At 39.4% G+C, this 18,991-nt stretch overlaps 1 protein-coding gene across 1 annotated transcript; it reads left to right on the forward strand.

Annotated features, from left to right (window-relative positions):
- The first annotated feature begins 14,216 nt into the window (after positions 1–14,216).
- Positions 14,217–16,791, forward strand: LOC119193593 (ETS translocation variant 1-like). Its single transcript, XM_037447237.1, has 2 exons — positions 14,217–14,358; positions 16,457–16,791. Exons 1-2 carry the CDS (start codon positions 14,217–14,219, stop codon positions 16,672–16,674), a joined length of 360 nt encoding a protein of 119 aa, XP_037303134.1. The 3' UTR covers positions 16,675–16,791.
- Positions 16,792–18,991: the final 2,200 nt, after the last annotated feature.

Consider the following 18,991-nt stretch of genomic DNA (forward strand, 5'->3'; position numbering starts at 1 on the left):
ATATTGTACGAACAAAGTCGATATTGCTTTGACCAGAAGGTGCAATACTTTTAAAAAATATTTCAAATTGCCCCTGTATTGTTGCAGAGAGCCCGTGGCGCGTCGCGAGCCGCAATACGAGCACGCACACGCGCACACACACTTGTACAGACACGCGCATGCGCACACGGAGCCGCACCAAACTGTTCTCAACACACAGTGAGTATTTGAGCACGCTCGAGTTTTTTTGAAGACTATCTTTGTGATAAACCTTCGCTAGAACCACGGTCAGCTTCACAACTGTGTAAACATAAATGTATAAGTCGAACAAATAAAAAAGTCACTCTTATTTATGCCCGCAAATAATTGGTAATCATCATCATCATCATCATCATCATCAGCTCTGTATTATATACTGTCCCATTGCTGATCCTCCTCTACTACTGAGAGGGATTAGCCCTTAATCCACCACGCTGTAGTGCGGATTGGTAGACTTCACACACCCTCGAAATTCCTTTAAAGAACTTTTCAGGTATGCAGGTTTCCTCACGATATTTTCCTTCACCGTTAAAGCAAGCGATAATACACAAATATACACAATAATTGGTAATATGTTACTTTAAACATCAAACTATTTAAACGATTTCGATTTCTATGGAATCAATCTGGACGTATGTATATAAATAAATAATAATATCAGCCCTGTATTATACACTGTCTCACTGCTGCACGGGCCTCCTCTACTACTGAGGGATCAGGCCTTAGTCCACCACGCTGGCCTAGTGTGGATAAGTAAACATCACATACCTTTCCTTGCCATGCCATGCCTTAATTAAATTTCAGTCGAAAATTACAAAGAAGAAAATAAATTATTGACAAGTACGCAAACAAATGAGTAAAACTAAGGTAAAATTATACAGGGTCATTTTGACCCGTTACTAAATGAAACCACATACTTATCTGATTGTAAATAACACTTTACAATAGGTTACTTGAGCCGTAGATGTAAAATAAAAAAGTGTAAGTTTCGAACAAAATAAATATAAATAAAAAGTGATTTTAATTTTACGCGCCCTAAATGCACTACCACTACTCTAAGATAATTCGTTGTAGCGGCAACATCATACTTTCAGTCAGAAATACAGCCACGCAGCCATATTCGCATTAAACTACAAAATGATTAAGAAATCAGAAAACTAAAAACCAGGATTTTTCGTGAAAATATTGGTTATTAATGGATGATTTTTGGCACAATGTTAGCAAAGGTGTAGTCGAGTATGTGGTTTCATACTCGTATAGTAACGCAATGTCAAAATGACCCTGTATACTACGTACAAATATACTTTTTGCCTTAAACATTTCTTTGTCCAGGTGTAAAGGCGAGACTGAGGAAACGAGGTTGGACTATCGGGAGCACTACCATGCGCACAGGTAAATTAAACGAGCAAATGGATCACCTACCTACAATGCTAACAACACCGACAGACATATTGCTCTAAAATGTTAGAACTCCAGTACAACGCCATCTATCGGACCCAATTATGAATCTAAAGTGTACTGCGTAGACCAGAGGTTTCCAAACTTTTTACTCATAGACCCCTGTCACGTCTTGTCCACCGACAGACGTTGTATTGCTCTAAAATGTTAGAACTCCAGTACAACGCCATCTACCGGACCCAATTATGAATCTAAAGTGTACTGTGTAGACCAGAGGTTTCCAAACTTTTTTCTCAGACCCCTTTCGCGTCTGGACAGTAATATTGGTGTCACCGTGCCTTACAACCTCTATCAACATTATCTGCCTACAGATAGGTGAAGTCAACAATTTAGTTCTTTACTATCAAACCAGATACATTTTCGCGGACCCCCGCTGACGAATCGTGGACCTCCATTTTTGGTCACGCCAATGTAGACCCCTGTCAAGTCACCCGTGGACTCCTGGGAGTCCACCTTGACCATTATGAAAATCAATGGTTTAGTGTGGGGTCTAATAGAATGTCGACTGACGACCGAGACTGAGACTGAGACCATTACCCCACGGCAGTCGACACAATTATGCTGGGCTGTTGAATTACGGGCAGAACCCGGAACTCGACACGCTCACGCGAGCCACTATAGCGGGTTTTAGCACCTTGTGTACGGTCGCTATCCGAGCGGATATAAAAAAATCCTATCATCAGCATACATAATACAACATATTGCATAGGTATGGAAATAGTTTGAGACACTGGGAAGGACATAGGCTACATTTTATCCCGGAAAGCTGTTTCATGGAAGCGAAATCGCAAGCAAAAGCTAGTCTACTATAATTACAAACCTAAGCGACATTCATATACTCTCAAATCATTCGCAGATGTCCGGGCTACAGCAAATGCGACGAAGGCTCAGAGGAGGCGCGCGAGAGGGACGAGAGGGTCTCCTCCACTGGAGACCATCAGCATTGGGACGAGAAGATCGGTATGTACCCTTAGATATAAGAAAGCGTTTCATGATTTTACTTTGTTTACCTGTCATACGTTTGTTAGCCTGACTAGGGTCACCTTTTTTTTATTTCTTTTTGTTTTGAATGACGAGTTTGCCATTCACCTGATGGTGAGCGATACGACCCCTCATAAACAGTAGAAACACCAACACCTTGAATTACAAAGTGTTGTTTAGTATTCCACTGCGCTCGCCATCCTGAGACATGAGATGTTAAGTCTTATTATGTCCAGTAGTTAGTCAGTAGTTTAGTAACGCAATGTCGTAATGACCCTGTATAAGACCAATTAAAAACAACACACTTTTCAAAACATTTATTTATTTTACAATAATTATCCTGTTTTCTCCGCTCTTTTCTTAATTTCAGTCAGACCCGATTATAAAGCGGGGACGGAGTAGTCCGGTGTACCAATCCTAGAGACTTCTGCCCTGTTTCAAATTCTGAATATCTCTGGATTTGCTCCCGCCTCTGCCAAAACTTAAATATAGGAACAATATCATTTATGCTGTTTCTAAAATAAAAAATAAAATACTTTATTTATCACGTAGACGAACAAAGTTGCACTTATGATACGTCAAAACAATTTATAACAATAATTACTATTATTTCTGAATAGCACTTAAGATCACTTATATAACTACGGACATTTTAAATAAGGGATAAAATTCTTATGGAATACAAGGCACAAGGTATAACAAAGTAGCCTCGGGTTGGCCGGTAGGGGGAAATAAGGCAAACTCGATCCTCACCGGCGAGGACATGAGCCCTAACCTAGCTAACCTACCTTTCTCTAGCTACCTAAGCGATGACTACCCGAAGAAAAAAGGCAGAAAGAAACTCCGGTATAGATTCACCTCAGTTTCGCTGTAAACTGCGATATCAGTTGAGACTCTGCCGAGTTGAAAACAGAGCGTCTACTTCGAAAAACGAACGTCGAAACGTCGGTCCGGAACGAAGAAACGACGAACTTCGGATTTAACTTTACTACCAAATTACTTCACCGTCACCGTTCTGTAGCTTGCCTTAGTGGTAGGATCAATTCCCCTTATTTTTTTTTTGGAGAAAGCAGTGGACCTTTATACTCGCAGATGGTTTTGAAAAGGGATGGCGAATCCTATAAGTTCTAACAAATTCCATGTCTGAAATATTGCGATGAACGGATCGGATCCGTAACACTTCGTAGTAACGTATCCGTCATCCGAAACTAAGGATTTCGTTTTTCGACGTAGACCTTCAGTATCTTAAGATCGTTACTTAATATCAACAACATCTCAAAATATGTCACTGCTATGACATTTTTATTAAATCATCTATCAGCCGCTCAAGTAACAGCCTGAGAACATCCTGAGATATGAGATGTTAAGTCAAATTAGTTCAAAATCTTAAACATCTACTTCCCACTCAAGAATGTGATTTGTTTTGTAACAGCACTTGTTTCTCTCCACCGGTTGTCACTTTTCCTAATCCTCCTCTCTTGAACTCCCTCTACTCCTCTTCGGTGTATATCTACCCAAATCAGCCTCAAATATAACATTATTAATAGCTCGTTTGACATATGAAAGTGTTCGGCTGTCGTATTTGCGCAGTTCATTCGCTAAATTCTGGCCAAAAGAGAAATACGGATCAGTGTGAGAGCCGACGATGACATTGAATGCTCTGAAATTTCTTCTCTTTGGTGCTTTGTTCAAATTCAAAGGATCTTCGTCATTCGCACATGCGTTTGATTCTTCATTATTTTCTGCACCGATTTCTTGTTTTATCGTTTTCTGAAATAGAAATATGTTTTTATCAGACAGTAGCGTAGTTTGCCACAGAGGAGCCCTATATTTAAATTTGTTGGGGGCTCTTCAGGGCAGTGCAAACTTTTGGGCACCTGCTTAGTTAAATGTAGGTATGGGCCAAGAGGGGCCCTAAAGCTCGGGGGATCCTAATTACTGATACGGTTGATACAGCGGTAGCTATGCCTCTGATCAGCGAAATTAAACTATGTAGTTAGTTGTAGACTGGACATCACGGCTATATTTTTGCTCCAAAAGTAATTACCAATTGGTAATAAGCCACTGTTTTACGTCCCGTTCCCACGTGTGTCGCGTTCCAATATCAGCCTGTGTAGTGTGTATATCCGGTTCCAACATAATTGTGTCGACTGAGGGGTAATCATCTCTCGTCAGTCGACATTCTATTGGACCCCACACTTACCATCATGCAGTGCGGTCACTTTGTCGTTCCCGAATCAAATAAAACATCATAATATGTGACAAGCACAGTGGAGTGTCACACAATACTTTATACAAAGTTCCGTATACTGACAGCTAGTGGTTGTGTACGGAGTGGCGCTCATAATATAAGAACTCGAGTCTAAGTGAAAATCTGCATTTGCATAAAATATATTCGTCAAATAAGTAAAATTATTTGTTGTTCAAGTGAATAAATAGGTTATAACAGTGACGTTTTGGTTGCAATTTTAGTTCAGATTTTGAACAAATAGTTTATGTGGACGTTCGTGTCTATAGAATGTACGTCAATAATTACAATAAAAAAATCGGAGGTAATATGTGAGTACCTTCACTTCACAGCTCGTTTCGTCAGACTTCTTGTTCCTCATGAAGCTAAACTCGTTAAAGGCAAACCATTTCGACTTGGAAACACCTCGACCTGTCAAAATATATTCTATTTCATTGTCGAATTAAAACGATGTGAAACGATTTTATCTTTTCATTTATCTATACTTCAATCTATACTATTATATAAAGCTGAAGAGTTTGTTTGTTTGTTTGTTTGTTTGTTTGTTAGAACGCGCTAATCTCAGGAACTACCGGTCCAAACCGAAAAATTCTTTTTACGTTGGATAGCCCTTTGTTCGTGGAGTGCTATAGGCTATATATCATCACGCTGTACCCAATAGGAGCGGGGCAGTAATGGCTAATCTCAGGAACTACCGGTCCAAACTGAAAAATTCTTTTTTCGTTGGATAGCCCTTTATTCGTGGAGTGCTATAGGCTATATATCATCACGCTATACCCAATAGGAGCGGGGCAGTAATGGCTAATCTCAGGAACTACCGGTCCAAACTGAAAAATTCTTTTTGCGTTGGATAGCCCTTTGTTCGTGGAGAGCTATAGGCTATATATCATCACGCTATACCCAATAGGAGCGGAGCAGTAATGGCTAATCTCAGAAACTACCGATTCGAACTGAAAAATTTTTTTGTGTTGAATAGTCCTTTGTTTGTGGAGTGCTCAAAGTTATATATCATCACGCTATGACCAATAGGAGCGGAGCAGTAATGGCTAATCTCAGGAACTACCGGTTTCAACTGAAAAATTCGTTTTGTGTTGGATAGCCCTTTGTTTGTGGACCGCTATAAGCTATATATCATCACGCTATGACCAATAGGAGCGAAGCAGTAATGGCTAATCTCAGGAACCACCGGTTTGAACTGAAAAAATCTTTTTGTGTTGGATAGCCCTTTGTTCCTGGAGTGCTATAGGCTATATATCATCATGCTATGATCAATAGGAGCGGAGCAGTAATGAAACATGTTGCAAAAACGGGGAAAATTATGAGTTTTGAGAGCTTCCGTTGCCTGCGCTGCGTAAACGGTTAAAGTTATGCAACAATGATGTATGACGGGATTGTTTCACTTAAAAGTTCTAAATAATATAACAAAGCCCCCCGCTGCATCTGTCTGCCTGAACGTGTTAAACTCAAAAACTACCTAACGTATTAAGATGAAATTTGGTATGGAGACAGTTTGAGACCCTGGGAAGAACATAGGCTCCCGGGAAACTACTATTTTTATAACGGAAAACTTTAGCCTGAAAAACTTTACAACGCGGGCGGAGCCGCGAGCAAAAGCTAGTACTATTATATAAAGCTGAAGAGTTTGTTTGTTTGTTTGTTTGAACGCGCTAATCTCAGGAACTACCGGTTCAAACTGAAAAATTCTTTTTGCGTTGGATAGCCCTTTGTTTGTGGAGTGCTATAGGCTATATATCATCACGCTATAACCAATAGGAGCGGAGCAGTAATGGCTAATCTCAGGAACTACCGGTCCAAACTGAAAAATTCTTTTTGCGTTGGATAGCCCTTTATTCGTGGAGTGCTATAGGCTATATATCAACACGCTATACCCAATGGGAGTGGAGCAGTAATGGCTAATCTCAGGAACTACCGATTCGAACTGAAAAAATCTTTTTGTGTTGAATAGCCCTTTGTTTATGGAGTGCTCTAAGTTAAATATCATCACGCTATGACCAATAGGAACGGAGCAGTAATGAAACATGTTGCAAAACGGGAACAATTTATTAGTTTTGAGAGCTTCCGTTGCTAGCGCTGCGTAAACGGTTAAAGTTATGCAACAATGATGTATGACGGGATTGTTCCTCTTAAAAAGTTCTAAAAATATATTATAAAACAAAGTCCCCCGCTGCATCAGTCTGCCTGAACGTGTTAAACTCAAAAACTACCCAACGTATTAAGATGAAATTTGGTATGGAGACAGTGTTAGACCCTGGGAAGAACATAGGCTCCCGGGAAACTACTACTTTTATAACGGAAAACTTTAGCCTGAAAAACTTTATAACGCGGGCGGAGTCGCGGGCAAAAACTAGTTTTATATATAATAACATTCTCTAACAGTGTAAATTTTTGTATCTATCTATGCACATTATATAACAAAGTCCCCAAAAGCTGTCTGTATGTGATCGATTTTCTCAAAACCTACGGAACGGATTTTTGTAAGGGTTTTACTGGAAGATAATGCAATTATTGAGGAAGGTTTACGTTAATACAACATTACGGTTTTATATAAATTGACTAAAATATAAGGATTACGATTTACACAGGAAAATCTTTGTGACCAATGACGTTTTACAAATAGACGCGTCATAGACTAACAAAATATCACATAAAAACAGCGCACTATTTACTATAGCCACATACTTGTACAGCCCTAGCAGCTCGCATTGATACGGCCCGAGTGCACCCGAGTGTACCCGAGCGTCGTCCGCCGTGGCCATCTAGTTTATTGGTCTCTGGTCGCCATGACAGTCGAATAAAATACATTTATTAGTTAAAATAAGTTAAATAGTGTATACTTATTACTAAAGTATGAAATTAAACGTTTTTTTCATTCACAGTTGGAGTATAATTTTTACATCGTCTAAAAACACAGGTAGGCATTTTATTTATATAAATACAAAAAAAAATTGTAAGCCGACTAGCCGCGACAGCGCGAGATTGACTAAGTGAATGTCGGGCAATTACCTTGCTTTCGTCTTGCCAGTATTGAGCTCGGGCAACGTATCTATGTAATAAAAACATCTTAGTTAAAACCGTACAAAAATCCGTCCAGTAGATTTTGAGAAAATCGTTCACAGACAGCTTTTGGGAAATCTATATTATAAAACAAAGTTCCCAACTTTGTTTTAAAATATAGATTACCATACCAGATCCAATCTTTATTTTTCTGTCCAAGCGCCATCTTTCTCTTCTATAACAGGACATGAGCGAAGTCATTTTTTTCTTCAATAACGGCATAGGCATGCCCATTTCGGCACTTATTTCTTTCCATGCCTCTTCCCTCATGTGTTTATTACGATACCAAGGAGACGTACTGTTCCACAGTAACAACTTTGAGCCGTAAAGTCTTATTAAGGAGCGACAGCTGTCTTTATCCATTATATAATTCTACGCGACGCGGTTTCGGAGCCGCGCGCGGCTAGCAACTAATGCGTCATGCGCGCCGCGCGGCAGAACAGTGCTGCCAGAGCGAGACGTATTCACGGTATTTCGCACTCTTAATAAAATAATTACCTATTTCCAAATTGTTAATTTTTGGCAGTCGTCGGAAAACAAATTTTTGTTTACTACCTTTTTTGAAGTTGTTACAAAATTGAGCTTATTAAAGATAGGTAAAAAATTAAAATTATAGCATGAAAATAAGGGAAAAGACTATAAGGTCGCAAACAGAAATTGGTTGTTTCACGATTCTCTAGAATGGGTCATTATTTTGTTAAGGGTGCGATTTGTAATATAAAAGCAGTTTTTTTTTTATATTTTGTTCACTTAATTATTTAAGGGTTTCGAGTGCCTAAAGCGATCATCTGAAAGTCCGGTGTGATTGTATAAGGGGCCGTTCAAGTGTTATGTAACGCAATAGGGTACCGGAGTCCGGAATCATTTTTGTCCTTTACAATTATCTAATAACACAAAAGAAATTATTAAAATCCGGTAAAAAATCAACAAGTTATAAGTCTTTGAATTTCGGTGGAAGGGGTAATTAACAAGAAACAGAAAAGAGACGAAATACCCACATGTGACGTCATCGGGAATTAAGACGCGTGCGAAAGAAAGAGATGAAGCGATATCCCCACAACGCGCCCACTTCTGCACATTACAATATTTGAAATATGAATTACTAGCTCATTTAAAAAAAAAATATGCAATTTTCGCAGGAGTGCTTCTTTTTCGTGTTATTAACCATTACATACAGAATAATTAAGAAAATCAAACATAGGCCGGTTCCCTATTTTTGAACATTTTTGAGCCCCCCGGCCCCCATGTAACGCGCCGTAACATTTTTCTGTACCCCCTCCCTAAAAGTTACGTAACACTACAGTGTAAATTTTTATCTAATATTCACTATTATGTTACGCAAAGTACCGGAAAATCGCTAAAATACCTTTGTTATTGTTTTAAAATAAAAAAAAACAATGTTACGTAAAGAGTTGTACGAAGACCCCCCCCTCCCGCGCCTGTAACGCATCGTAACGTTTTACAAGACTCCCCCCCCCCCCGTCCCAAATTACGTTACGTAATACTTGAACGGTCCCTAAGCCGGTCATGCAGGCTAACAAACGTAGTGTGAAGTCGAAAATAAAATATTCTGTTTAATGATGATCGTTCTGCTCGCGTGGTGGTTGATACGATTGGCCATAAACAATGTATACTATATACAACTGTGCGCTCTCTGAGACAGTTAGAGTATATGACCAGTAATTCAGATTATAATGTTCTTCAAACCGGAACACAACAATGCTCGGTGATAGAAATAGACATTGCGGTGGAATACTAACCCGCCGGTCCTCGCATACGAGAGACCTATCACTAGTAAAATATAATAGAAATTAAATCTGAACAGATTTTAGTTTTAAGGAGTTTTTTTAGGTACCCAAACTGCTAATTGTTTTGTAATCAGTACTGTGACTTCGCTAGTACGTATTATTCGTATTTCCGAAATGAATAATCTTTATACAATTTCCCAGCTCCGAATACTATTTTTTTAGTTATCAAAAGCTATATTCTAGTTCTAAACAGAAAAATAAATCTAACTTGGCAATAATCTGTGTAAATTCTTTTTTTTTATTATTTATTTTATTCTTTATTGTACCAAACAGAAAAGAAATATACAAAGAAGAGAAGAGAGACAAAAGGCACATGTACAAATGGCGGTCTTATCGCTCTAGCCAATGTCTTCCAGACAATCATGAGATGGATATAAAAACTAGAAATAGAAAGAGAGGATAGTGCAGTGGATTATATTATATTAATAAATTAGTTGACCCGACAGACGTTATCCGTCTTAACTACGAATTTGCAGCGCGCATTCTGTCAGTCGCTGAAATTAACTTTTCTTAAATTTTCTAACGTTCCGCTCAACTTCCTTATTTTGTTCTTTCATAAGATCCTTCTCCTGACAATAACAAACACAACAAAAAAAAATAGTGAAATTGGTCCAGCCATTCACGCGTGATGGCGTGACCAAGGGAAATAGGGATTCATTTTTATATATAAGAAAATAAAATGTCTGCATTAATTTCAAATCAGTATCAAATGTTTAAAAACTGTTAAATACAAATAAAACTGTGTGGCTGGCAGCATTGGAAACCGGGTATAACCGGTTCGACCCGTTCCACTTCCACGCTCGCGGCTCGACGTGTTGCTGTTGGCGCGCGAGGCAACAAGCGTCATTGTATTGATTTGTTGGAATGCGCGCCATGTTTAAACTCGGAGTTGAAGTTAATCAACAAATTTTATAGTAGGGATATCGGCATGGGCACCAGCAAGATGCTTTTAGATGCATCTGCACCTACTATAAATAGGTACTACATAGTTAGAGGTGCCAGACGTCCCGTATTTTAGGCACATTTTAAAATGTCCCGCCGGAACAGACTGCCCCGTAAATCAATCGATCTACGATTGACAAGTACTCACGCAACGTTCGCATTTTCGCATACATCAATACGACTTGGTTTTGAATAAATTTAATAAACAGCGAGTTGGTACCTGTTTGTAGTTATGATTATAATTGTATTGATTGTTACAAACATTTAAAAACGAATAACAATATGTTAAAACTGATTCGAACATGGAAAAAATATTAAAAAAAATAATTAAAAGAAGTCACAATATAATTTTCTTATTTGTCCTGGGTAAAAAACTGAAGTCCCGTATTTTTATGCCCTTTTAGAAAAAAAGTCTGGTAATCCTATACATAATATTACTTTTTTTTTATTGAAAATCGCTCGGGTATTTGCATATGCTAAACTATAATAAAACCTTTTTGGTCGATAGTTCCCATTGTAATTCAGTGATTTATATTTTAACCGACTTCAAAAAAAGGAGGAGGTTCTCAATTCGACTGTGTTTTTTTTGTGATTAATTATTCCTGACAGTGGGGAGTGCACGTGTACCTCCTTGCACTTTCCTCACGGCGCCCATCAACGGGTCAAAGTCTAGATTTAAAGTTAGGCGGTTTTCTATTATTTTTTATTGGGTAATTTTAAAAAGCGTTATTAATTTTTTACAAACGTTTATTACAATTTATCGCTTATCTATAAAAAAATGGATTTTCCCTGATAACCACACTCCCCTCTTTTTTTTTAAACCCCTTGACGGACGGCCCTCGGACGCTCTTTAAACTTGGCTAAATCTGAGGAATTCCGGACGGATGGCAGCCCTAGGGCTACACAACACAATTTACACACGCAATTTTCAAACTTTACAACAAAAAAAACACATATTTGAACTACTTCTAAAATCTACCAACTAGGTACTATTTTAGAACAATCATAATCATATAAGTAAGTACTTAAAGCATTTTATAAATTTATACTTAATGCTAATTTGCAAAATTTATATTTATGAGGGTACGCAATGGTAGTGTAGTGGATTTAGCAATACTTAGCGGCAAAAATAGACATTGCGGTGGTACCTACCCCGGCGAACTCATATGAGAGACCTACCACCAGTAAATGTAAAAATAGATAATTTTTGTTCAATACAAACAAATCTGTAATGAACTAAGATGTTTTTATTAAATAAATCCTTTTTCTGAGCTCAATACTGGCAAGGCGAAAGCAAGGTAATTGCCCGACATTCACTTAGTTAACCTCCAACCACTGTCGCGGCTAGTCGGCTTACTAACTTTATGTATTTTTATAAATAAAATGCCTTCCTGTGTTTTAGACGATGTACAAATTATACTCCAATTGTGAATGAAAAAATCGTTTCATTTCGTACGTTTGTAATAAGTATGCACCATTTAACTTATTTTTAACTAATAAATGCATTTTATTCGACTGTCATGGCGACGGGGCGGTCGACGCGGCGCTCGGGCCCACTCGGGATCACTCAGGCCGTATCAATGTGACTATAGTAAACACTGCGCTGTTTTTATGTGCAATTTTGTTAGTGTATGACGCGTCTATTTGTAAAACGTCATTGGTAATGAAGGTGTTTTTGCAGTGAGTAGCTCGTTGTGTAACTCCACGACAGCGGGCCAGGCGGCGGGCGCGGGGAGTGCCGCGGGCGCGGGGGCGGCGGGGCCCAGCCGCGCCGACGCTTCCTCACCACACCATGTCACCACCACGCATGCTGGTAAGTCATTGAAGATATCCTTATAGAGGGCAGTGGCAAAGGGTGAAATATTCCGAAAAGAAACCCGACACAACATATAATTACTAATACGCATTAATACCGTATGCAAATCGTTCTAATGATAATTAGATTAAAAATAAATTCTCCATAAAGGTAAGCCTACAAGAATCGAGCTATATGGATCCTTCGCCACTGATAGAGGGAATTCATACTTGTACATATTAACATCAAATCAAAACTTTAATCGAAAAGATATTGAGAATTAACTTTCGACGATCGAAATAAAAATATATTGACGATTGTATAGCCGATTTTTTGGACTTTTCGACGGGGCGGACTTTGGTGTTGCTCGTTTGAAAAGTCAAAGTTATGTAAGCCATACACGCTACGGTCTACCGGAGAGGTCCTCTGTACAGGTATGCCTGCGCAGGTATCAATTGAAAGAATTGATTTTCGATCCTGCGCCGGTCGCCTGCACAGGCTCAAAAATCTGCACAGGTCTATTCCCACACACATTGCGGTCTATCGGCGCAGGCATACCTGCACCGGTGGACCTTTCCGATGGACCGTAGCATGTGTGACAGCCATTACAATATCTACCTACATTTTACAATTACTTATACTTTTATTTTAGCTTTTGACGGTTCGATTTATGCAGAACGAGCTCAGTGTGCAGTCGGAATCCAAAAAAAATACAATAAAATTCTAAAACAATTTTTTTTATTGCTTGTAGTCATGAGACGAGCTTGCCGTTCTGATGGTAAACGATACGACCGATAAACAGGAGAAACACCAATAACTTGAATTACTAAGTGTTTGGTATTCCACTGCGCTCGCCATCCTGAGACATGAGATGTTAAGTCTTATTAAGTCCAGTAGTTACACTGGCTACAACGTCCTTTAAACCGGAACACAACAGTGACTGCTACTTGGCGGCAGAAATAGACATTGCGGTGGTACCTAGTACCTACCTACCCAGACGGAATCTCAAATATGAGAGTAGTGTAGAACAAAATCTGCTTCATTGAATTTGTCGTAGGCGGCGGTCGTCGCGGCGCGCTGCAGCTGTGGCAGTTTCTCGTGTCCCTGCTCGCGGAGGGTGCTCGCTGCGTCGCCTGGACCGGCAGGGGCTTGAGTTCAAACTGCACGAACCGGAGGAGGTGAGTTACTTACACCTCTAGAGCAGTGGCGAATGGAGATTTTTTTTAAAAGGTAACTCGAGTCAAAAAAAATGTCTTAGTTAACATAACGGCCTATTTAAGAGAAAACAAAAACTAAGACGAACATAAATAAACATGACTGACTGCCTCGGTGGCGTAGTTGTACTCCATGAGCAGTACGACAGCGCTCTGAGGTCCTGGGTTCGAATCCCGGGTCGGGCAAAGTGATATTTGGGGGTTTTTTGCTCAGTATCGGCCCGGAGTCTGGAATTTGTGCCCGATATTATAGGCTCGCCCCCTATCACATCATGGGACGGAACACTTGGCGAAAGTGGGTGCCTTGGTTGCGCCTCTGCATACCCCTTCGGTGATAAATGCGTGATGTAGTGTGTGTGCGTCAATAAACATAAAAAGGAAGCCGGTAGGAATCAAGTCGTGTGGACTCTTCGACACTGCTATAGAGTATTTACACAAAACGAAGTCACAGTTGTATAAGCAATCCGAACAATGGACAAATAATGTAACCAATAAGTTCACTGATGACTGTATTGAGATGAATTTTTCAAGGGGGTTTGTGGGTCAACGAAACGTTGAGACAAAATTATAATACCGTCAAATCCGAAAAATAGTATTATTTTGAGGTTATTTTTATATTATGAGTCATTTTGTATCTACATTCTGAACAATTTGATCATTCTTAGGGGTTATTAAAAATGTCTGTATGTAATACTAGTATTTGCCTGCAGGTGGCGCGTCGCTGGGGCGCTCAGAAGAACCGGCCGGCCATGAACTACGATAAACTGTCCCGCTCCCTCAGATATTACTACGAGAAGGGCATCATGCAGAAAGTTGCAGGTACACACTACACATACAGGTTACCACGGGCGTCGGGAGGGACCGGAACTAACCACAATAAAAATAACTAAATGATATATAATAACTGAATATGATTTATGGAAGGTGTAGTGTATGCGGACACAGCGGTGGGGTCATTCGACCACCGACCGTGGCGGAGTGAACTTGTGCGTTGTGTGATGCATACTTATATCTAGTATTATAAATAAATAGTGTTTTATTAACGCCATAGTCATCACAGAAGGATCTTGGGGAGGTCTCCAACGTTGCGACATTATAGGCTGATACGATACGATAAGAATTACAATGGAAACTATTGACAGAGGTTTTATTATGGTTTTGCATAATATACAAACACTCATGCGACTATGGTAAAAAAAAATAATAATAATTATGTAACCTAAATAGTGTGTAGTTGCAGATACACCTCCCTAAAAATAATTTTGGCGGCGCCCATGCAGGTAACCTCTTTGTTTTCGCAGAAAAGTCAATTACTATTACTATTAGCAACCGAACTTATTATAATGCGTGTGCACATCGGTGAGGACAGAACTTGTGGAGTGTATGCATTAATTTGTGCCTGACTGTAATCACAGAGATAAGGCGAACTTTTTCGAAGATCCAAATTTTTTTTTTTAATTGCTGTGAATGACGAGACGAGCTTGTCGTTCGGCTGATGGTAAGTGATACGACCTAGAAACACAAACACTATGAATTACAAAGTATTGTTTGGTATTCCACTGCGCTCGCCATCCTGAGACATGAGATGTTAAGTCTTATTATGTCCAGTAGTTACACTGGCTACAATGTCTTTCAAACCGGAACACAACAACGACTACACACTGTTGCTTGACGGCAGAAATAGACACTGCGGTTGTACATACCTACCCAGGCGGACTCTTACATATGAGAGGCCTACCACTAGTAGCCAGTTTTGTTCGCAAAAAATTGTCTTTCATGATGGTGTTCTAACCAATGCCTGTGGCGCCCTTTTAAGCCTTTAACGTCCTCATGAGCTATTCAACGACGTTGTGGTCACTCTCTCTTTATGACCAACTAGTAGATCTCACATATGTGAGAGTCCAGGTACCACCGCCATGTCTATTTCTGTCAAGCAGTGTGTAGTCACTGTTGTGTTCCGGTTTGAACATTGTAGCCAGTGTAACTACTGGACATAATAGTACATCTCATGTCTCAGGATAGCGAGCGCAGTGAATACCAAACACATTGTAATTCAAGGTTTCTACTGTTTATGGATTGTATCGCTTACCATCAGAACGACAAGTTCGTATCGTCAACCAAATATGAAAAAAATCTGCCCTCTTCTCCTTAAGAGGCCGTTCAAGTATTACGTAACGCAATTTGGTTCTTGTAAAACGTTACGATGCGTTACAGGGGCGCGGGGGGTCCGTACAAAGCGTTATGTAACATTGGATTTTTTATTGAAAAACAATAACAAAGGACTTTCGACTTTCCGGTATTTTGCGTAAAATAATTGTAAATATTAGAAAAAAATGTAGCTTTAGAGTTATATATTTTGGAGGGAGGGCGGGGGTGCAGGAAAATGTTACGGCGCGTTACATGGGAGGGTTAAAAATCTTCAAAAATTGCGTTACGTAACACCAGGGCCGTAGCTAGGGGGGGGGGGCATTGTGGGGCAATGCCCTACCTTAAAATAGTAATGCCCGACCTTAATAATTAACAAAATTGTACATTACTACTGAACGAAAATATACGGAGCAGCGTTTTTTTTTATTTTTACGATTTGGAAGTTGGTCCCATAGTAAGAGTTATCCGTATTGACGGGTGAAATAACTGTCCTTTGAGATTTATGGGAGTTTTGTCACAATCGGAATATACTTATTACCTTAACAATTATCGAAGTATAAAACTTTTTTTTTTTACTCACGTTAACGAGTGCAGGAAACCAAAAATCGATTGAGCAGATCAGATTTAGTGACATTTTTATTTCCACCCTGCTTGTAATAACAGCTGCCCTACCTTAAATTCAAGTGTAGCTGCGATCCTGCGTAACACTTGAACGGCCCCTAAGCCGGTTCTATCGCCTGTACAACTAACCTTTCGTGTCTCTTCTCAGGCGAGCGCTACGTGTACAAGTTCGTGTGCGACCCGGAAGCGTTGTTCAGCATGGCGTCCCCGCCCCGCGCGCGCTCGCCCCCCGCGCCCGCACCCGCCTACGACGTCCTCTCGCAGCTGTACGGGGGGGTCGTGTACCCGCAATATCTGCAGCATCCGCCCCAGACCGAATATCAAAATAGACGGTATTATCATCATTTGGGACATTACGATGCGTAAAATATTATTAAGTTATTTATAAATGCAATTAATGTTATTCTGCCGTGATAAGCTTAAAAGCGGTATCTAAAAAAAATCAAAATCTTGATTAAAAGTCAGATAGCTTAAAGAAATACCCATCCAATGAACTTACCTAAATAACGGTGTCTCGTTTAGAACTTTTTAAAAAACCAAAAGAGTTTCTCTATCTCAGTTTTACATACAAAACTATATTTACGAAACTTCGATTATCTGGAAATAATGTTTCCCTGATACTGCTTTTTCGTTTAGCACGGCAGTATTTTATTATTATTGTTTATGACCAATTATTTTCTAAAGGAAGGTTTATGCATTCGTATTTATATTTAGCGACAGTTTTTACATTTTCTGATTTGAATGATATTTTTGAGTTTGTTTGTGATAAATATTACTTTGAATAGATGAAATCAGAAATTTATATAGGTAATGTTGACAAGACGTATTTTATTTCGCATTACCTATATAAATTTCTGATTTCATCTATTTAAAGTAATATTTATCAGTTTGTAGCGGTGGAAGGATCCCGTTTTAATTTTATTATAAGACTAGCTTTTGCCCGCGGCTCCGCCCGCGTTATAAAGTTTTTCAGGCTAAAGTTTTTCGTTATAAAAGTAGTAGTTTCCCGGGAGCCTCTCAAACTGTCTCCATACCAAATTTCATCTTAATACGTTGGGTAGTTTTTGAGTTTAATACGTTCAGGCAGACAGATGCAGCGGGGGACTTTGTTTTATAATATATTTTTTAGAACTTTTTAAGAGGAATAATCCCGTCATACATCATTGTTGCATAACTTTAATCGTTTACGCAGCGCACGCAACGGAAGCTCTCAAAACTAATAATTTTTCCCCGTTTTTGCAACATGTTTCATTACTGCTCCGCTCCGATTGGTCATAGCGTGATGATATATAGCCTATAGCACTCCAGGAACAAAGTGCTATCCAACACAAATATATTTTTTTCAGTTCGATCTGATAGTTCCTGAGATTAGCCATTACTGCTCCGCTCCTATTGGTCATAGCGTGATGATATATACCCATAGTACTCCACGAACAAAGAACTATCCAACACAAAAATATTTTTCAGTTTGAACCGGTAGTTCCTGAGATTAGCCATTACTGCTCCGCTCCTATTGGTCATAGCGTGATGATATATAGCCTATAGCACTACACTAATAAAGAGCTATCCAACACAAAAAGAATTTTTCAGTTCGAACCGGTAGTTCCTGAGATTAGTCATTACTGCTCCGCTCCTATTGGTCATAGCGTGATGATATATAGCCTATAGCACTCCACGAACAAAGGGCTATCCAACACAAAAAGAATTTTTCAGTTTGGACCGGTAGTTCCTGAGATTAGCCATTACTGCCCCGCTCCTATTGGGTATAGCGTGATGATATATAGCCTATAGCACTCCACGAACAAAGGGCTATCCAACGCAAAAAGAATTTTTCAATTTGGACTGGTAGTTCCTGAGATTAGCGCGTTCAAACAAACAAACAAACAAACAAACAAACAAACTCTTCAGCTTTATATAATAGTATAGATCTTGAAGCTCGAAAATGAAGAAGGAACCTCCTCAAAATCAAATAAGATTTTTATTATTTTTATATATTTCAATTAGTTATGTTTCATAACAAAAAAGTTAAATATTACGTTTGAACAAAATAAAAACTTTCTCCTTAAACTACAATAACTCAAAAATGATGAAAAAAAATCCGAAAAGGAACGCGGCACAACATAATATAGATACTAAAATGCATAAATGTCTGCAAATGGCACTAATGATAATTAGATTCTACATAAATCACAAAAGGGAAACAGGAATCGGGTTATATGTAGGCTTACCATACGTCCCGGTTTGACCGGGATAGTCCCGGTTTGAGATCCCTGTCCCGGCGCGGCGCGGTCCCGGTCAAACTTGAACAGCACCGACACCCCAACCAATCATTCCCCCGCCACGCCGCGCCGCGCCGCCCGTGCCACCCGCGCCAAAGACGAAACAAAAGCGAGCGAGAACGACTGATACCGACTGCAGCAAAATGAAAATGAGCCTCTTTCTCTTCTGCGTCCCGGTTTGACTCTTCGTAATTATGGTAAGCCTAGTTATATGGACACTTCGCTATTGCAACCCAGAAAGTAATTTTATATACGGTTAATAAGAATGTATTAAAACTTGTGTTTTTATTACATTACTAGCTTTTGTTCGCAGCTGCGTCCGTGTGAACTAGTTTTCCGGGATAAAAGTCCCGCTATATGTTTTCCCGGGATAGAAATTACCCTATAACCTTCCCAGGGTCTTA

The sequence above is a fragment of the Manduca sexta genome, unplaced genomic scaffold (genome assembly GCF_014839805.1).
Source record: "Manduca sexta isolate Smith_Timp_Sample1 unplaced genomic scaffold, JHU_Msex_v1.0 HiC_scaffold_77, whole genome shotgun sequence".
NCBI classification, from domain to species: Eukaryota; Metazoa; Arthropoda; class Insecta; order Lepidoptera; family Sphingidae; genus Manduca; species Manduca sexta.

Coding starts and splice junctions, on each gene's coding strand:
- LOC119193593 (XM_037447237.1), top strand. CDS start 14,217: ATGTCTGTATGTAATACTAGTATTTGCCTGCAGGTGGCGCGTCGCTGG. Junction 14,359..16,456: donor CATCATGCAGAAAGTTGCAG/GTACACACTACA, acceptor GTCTCTTCTCAG/GCGAGCGCTACGTGTACAAG.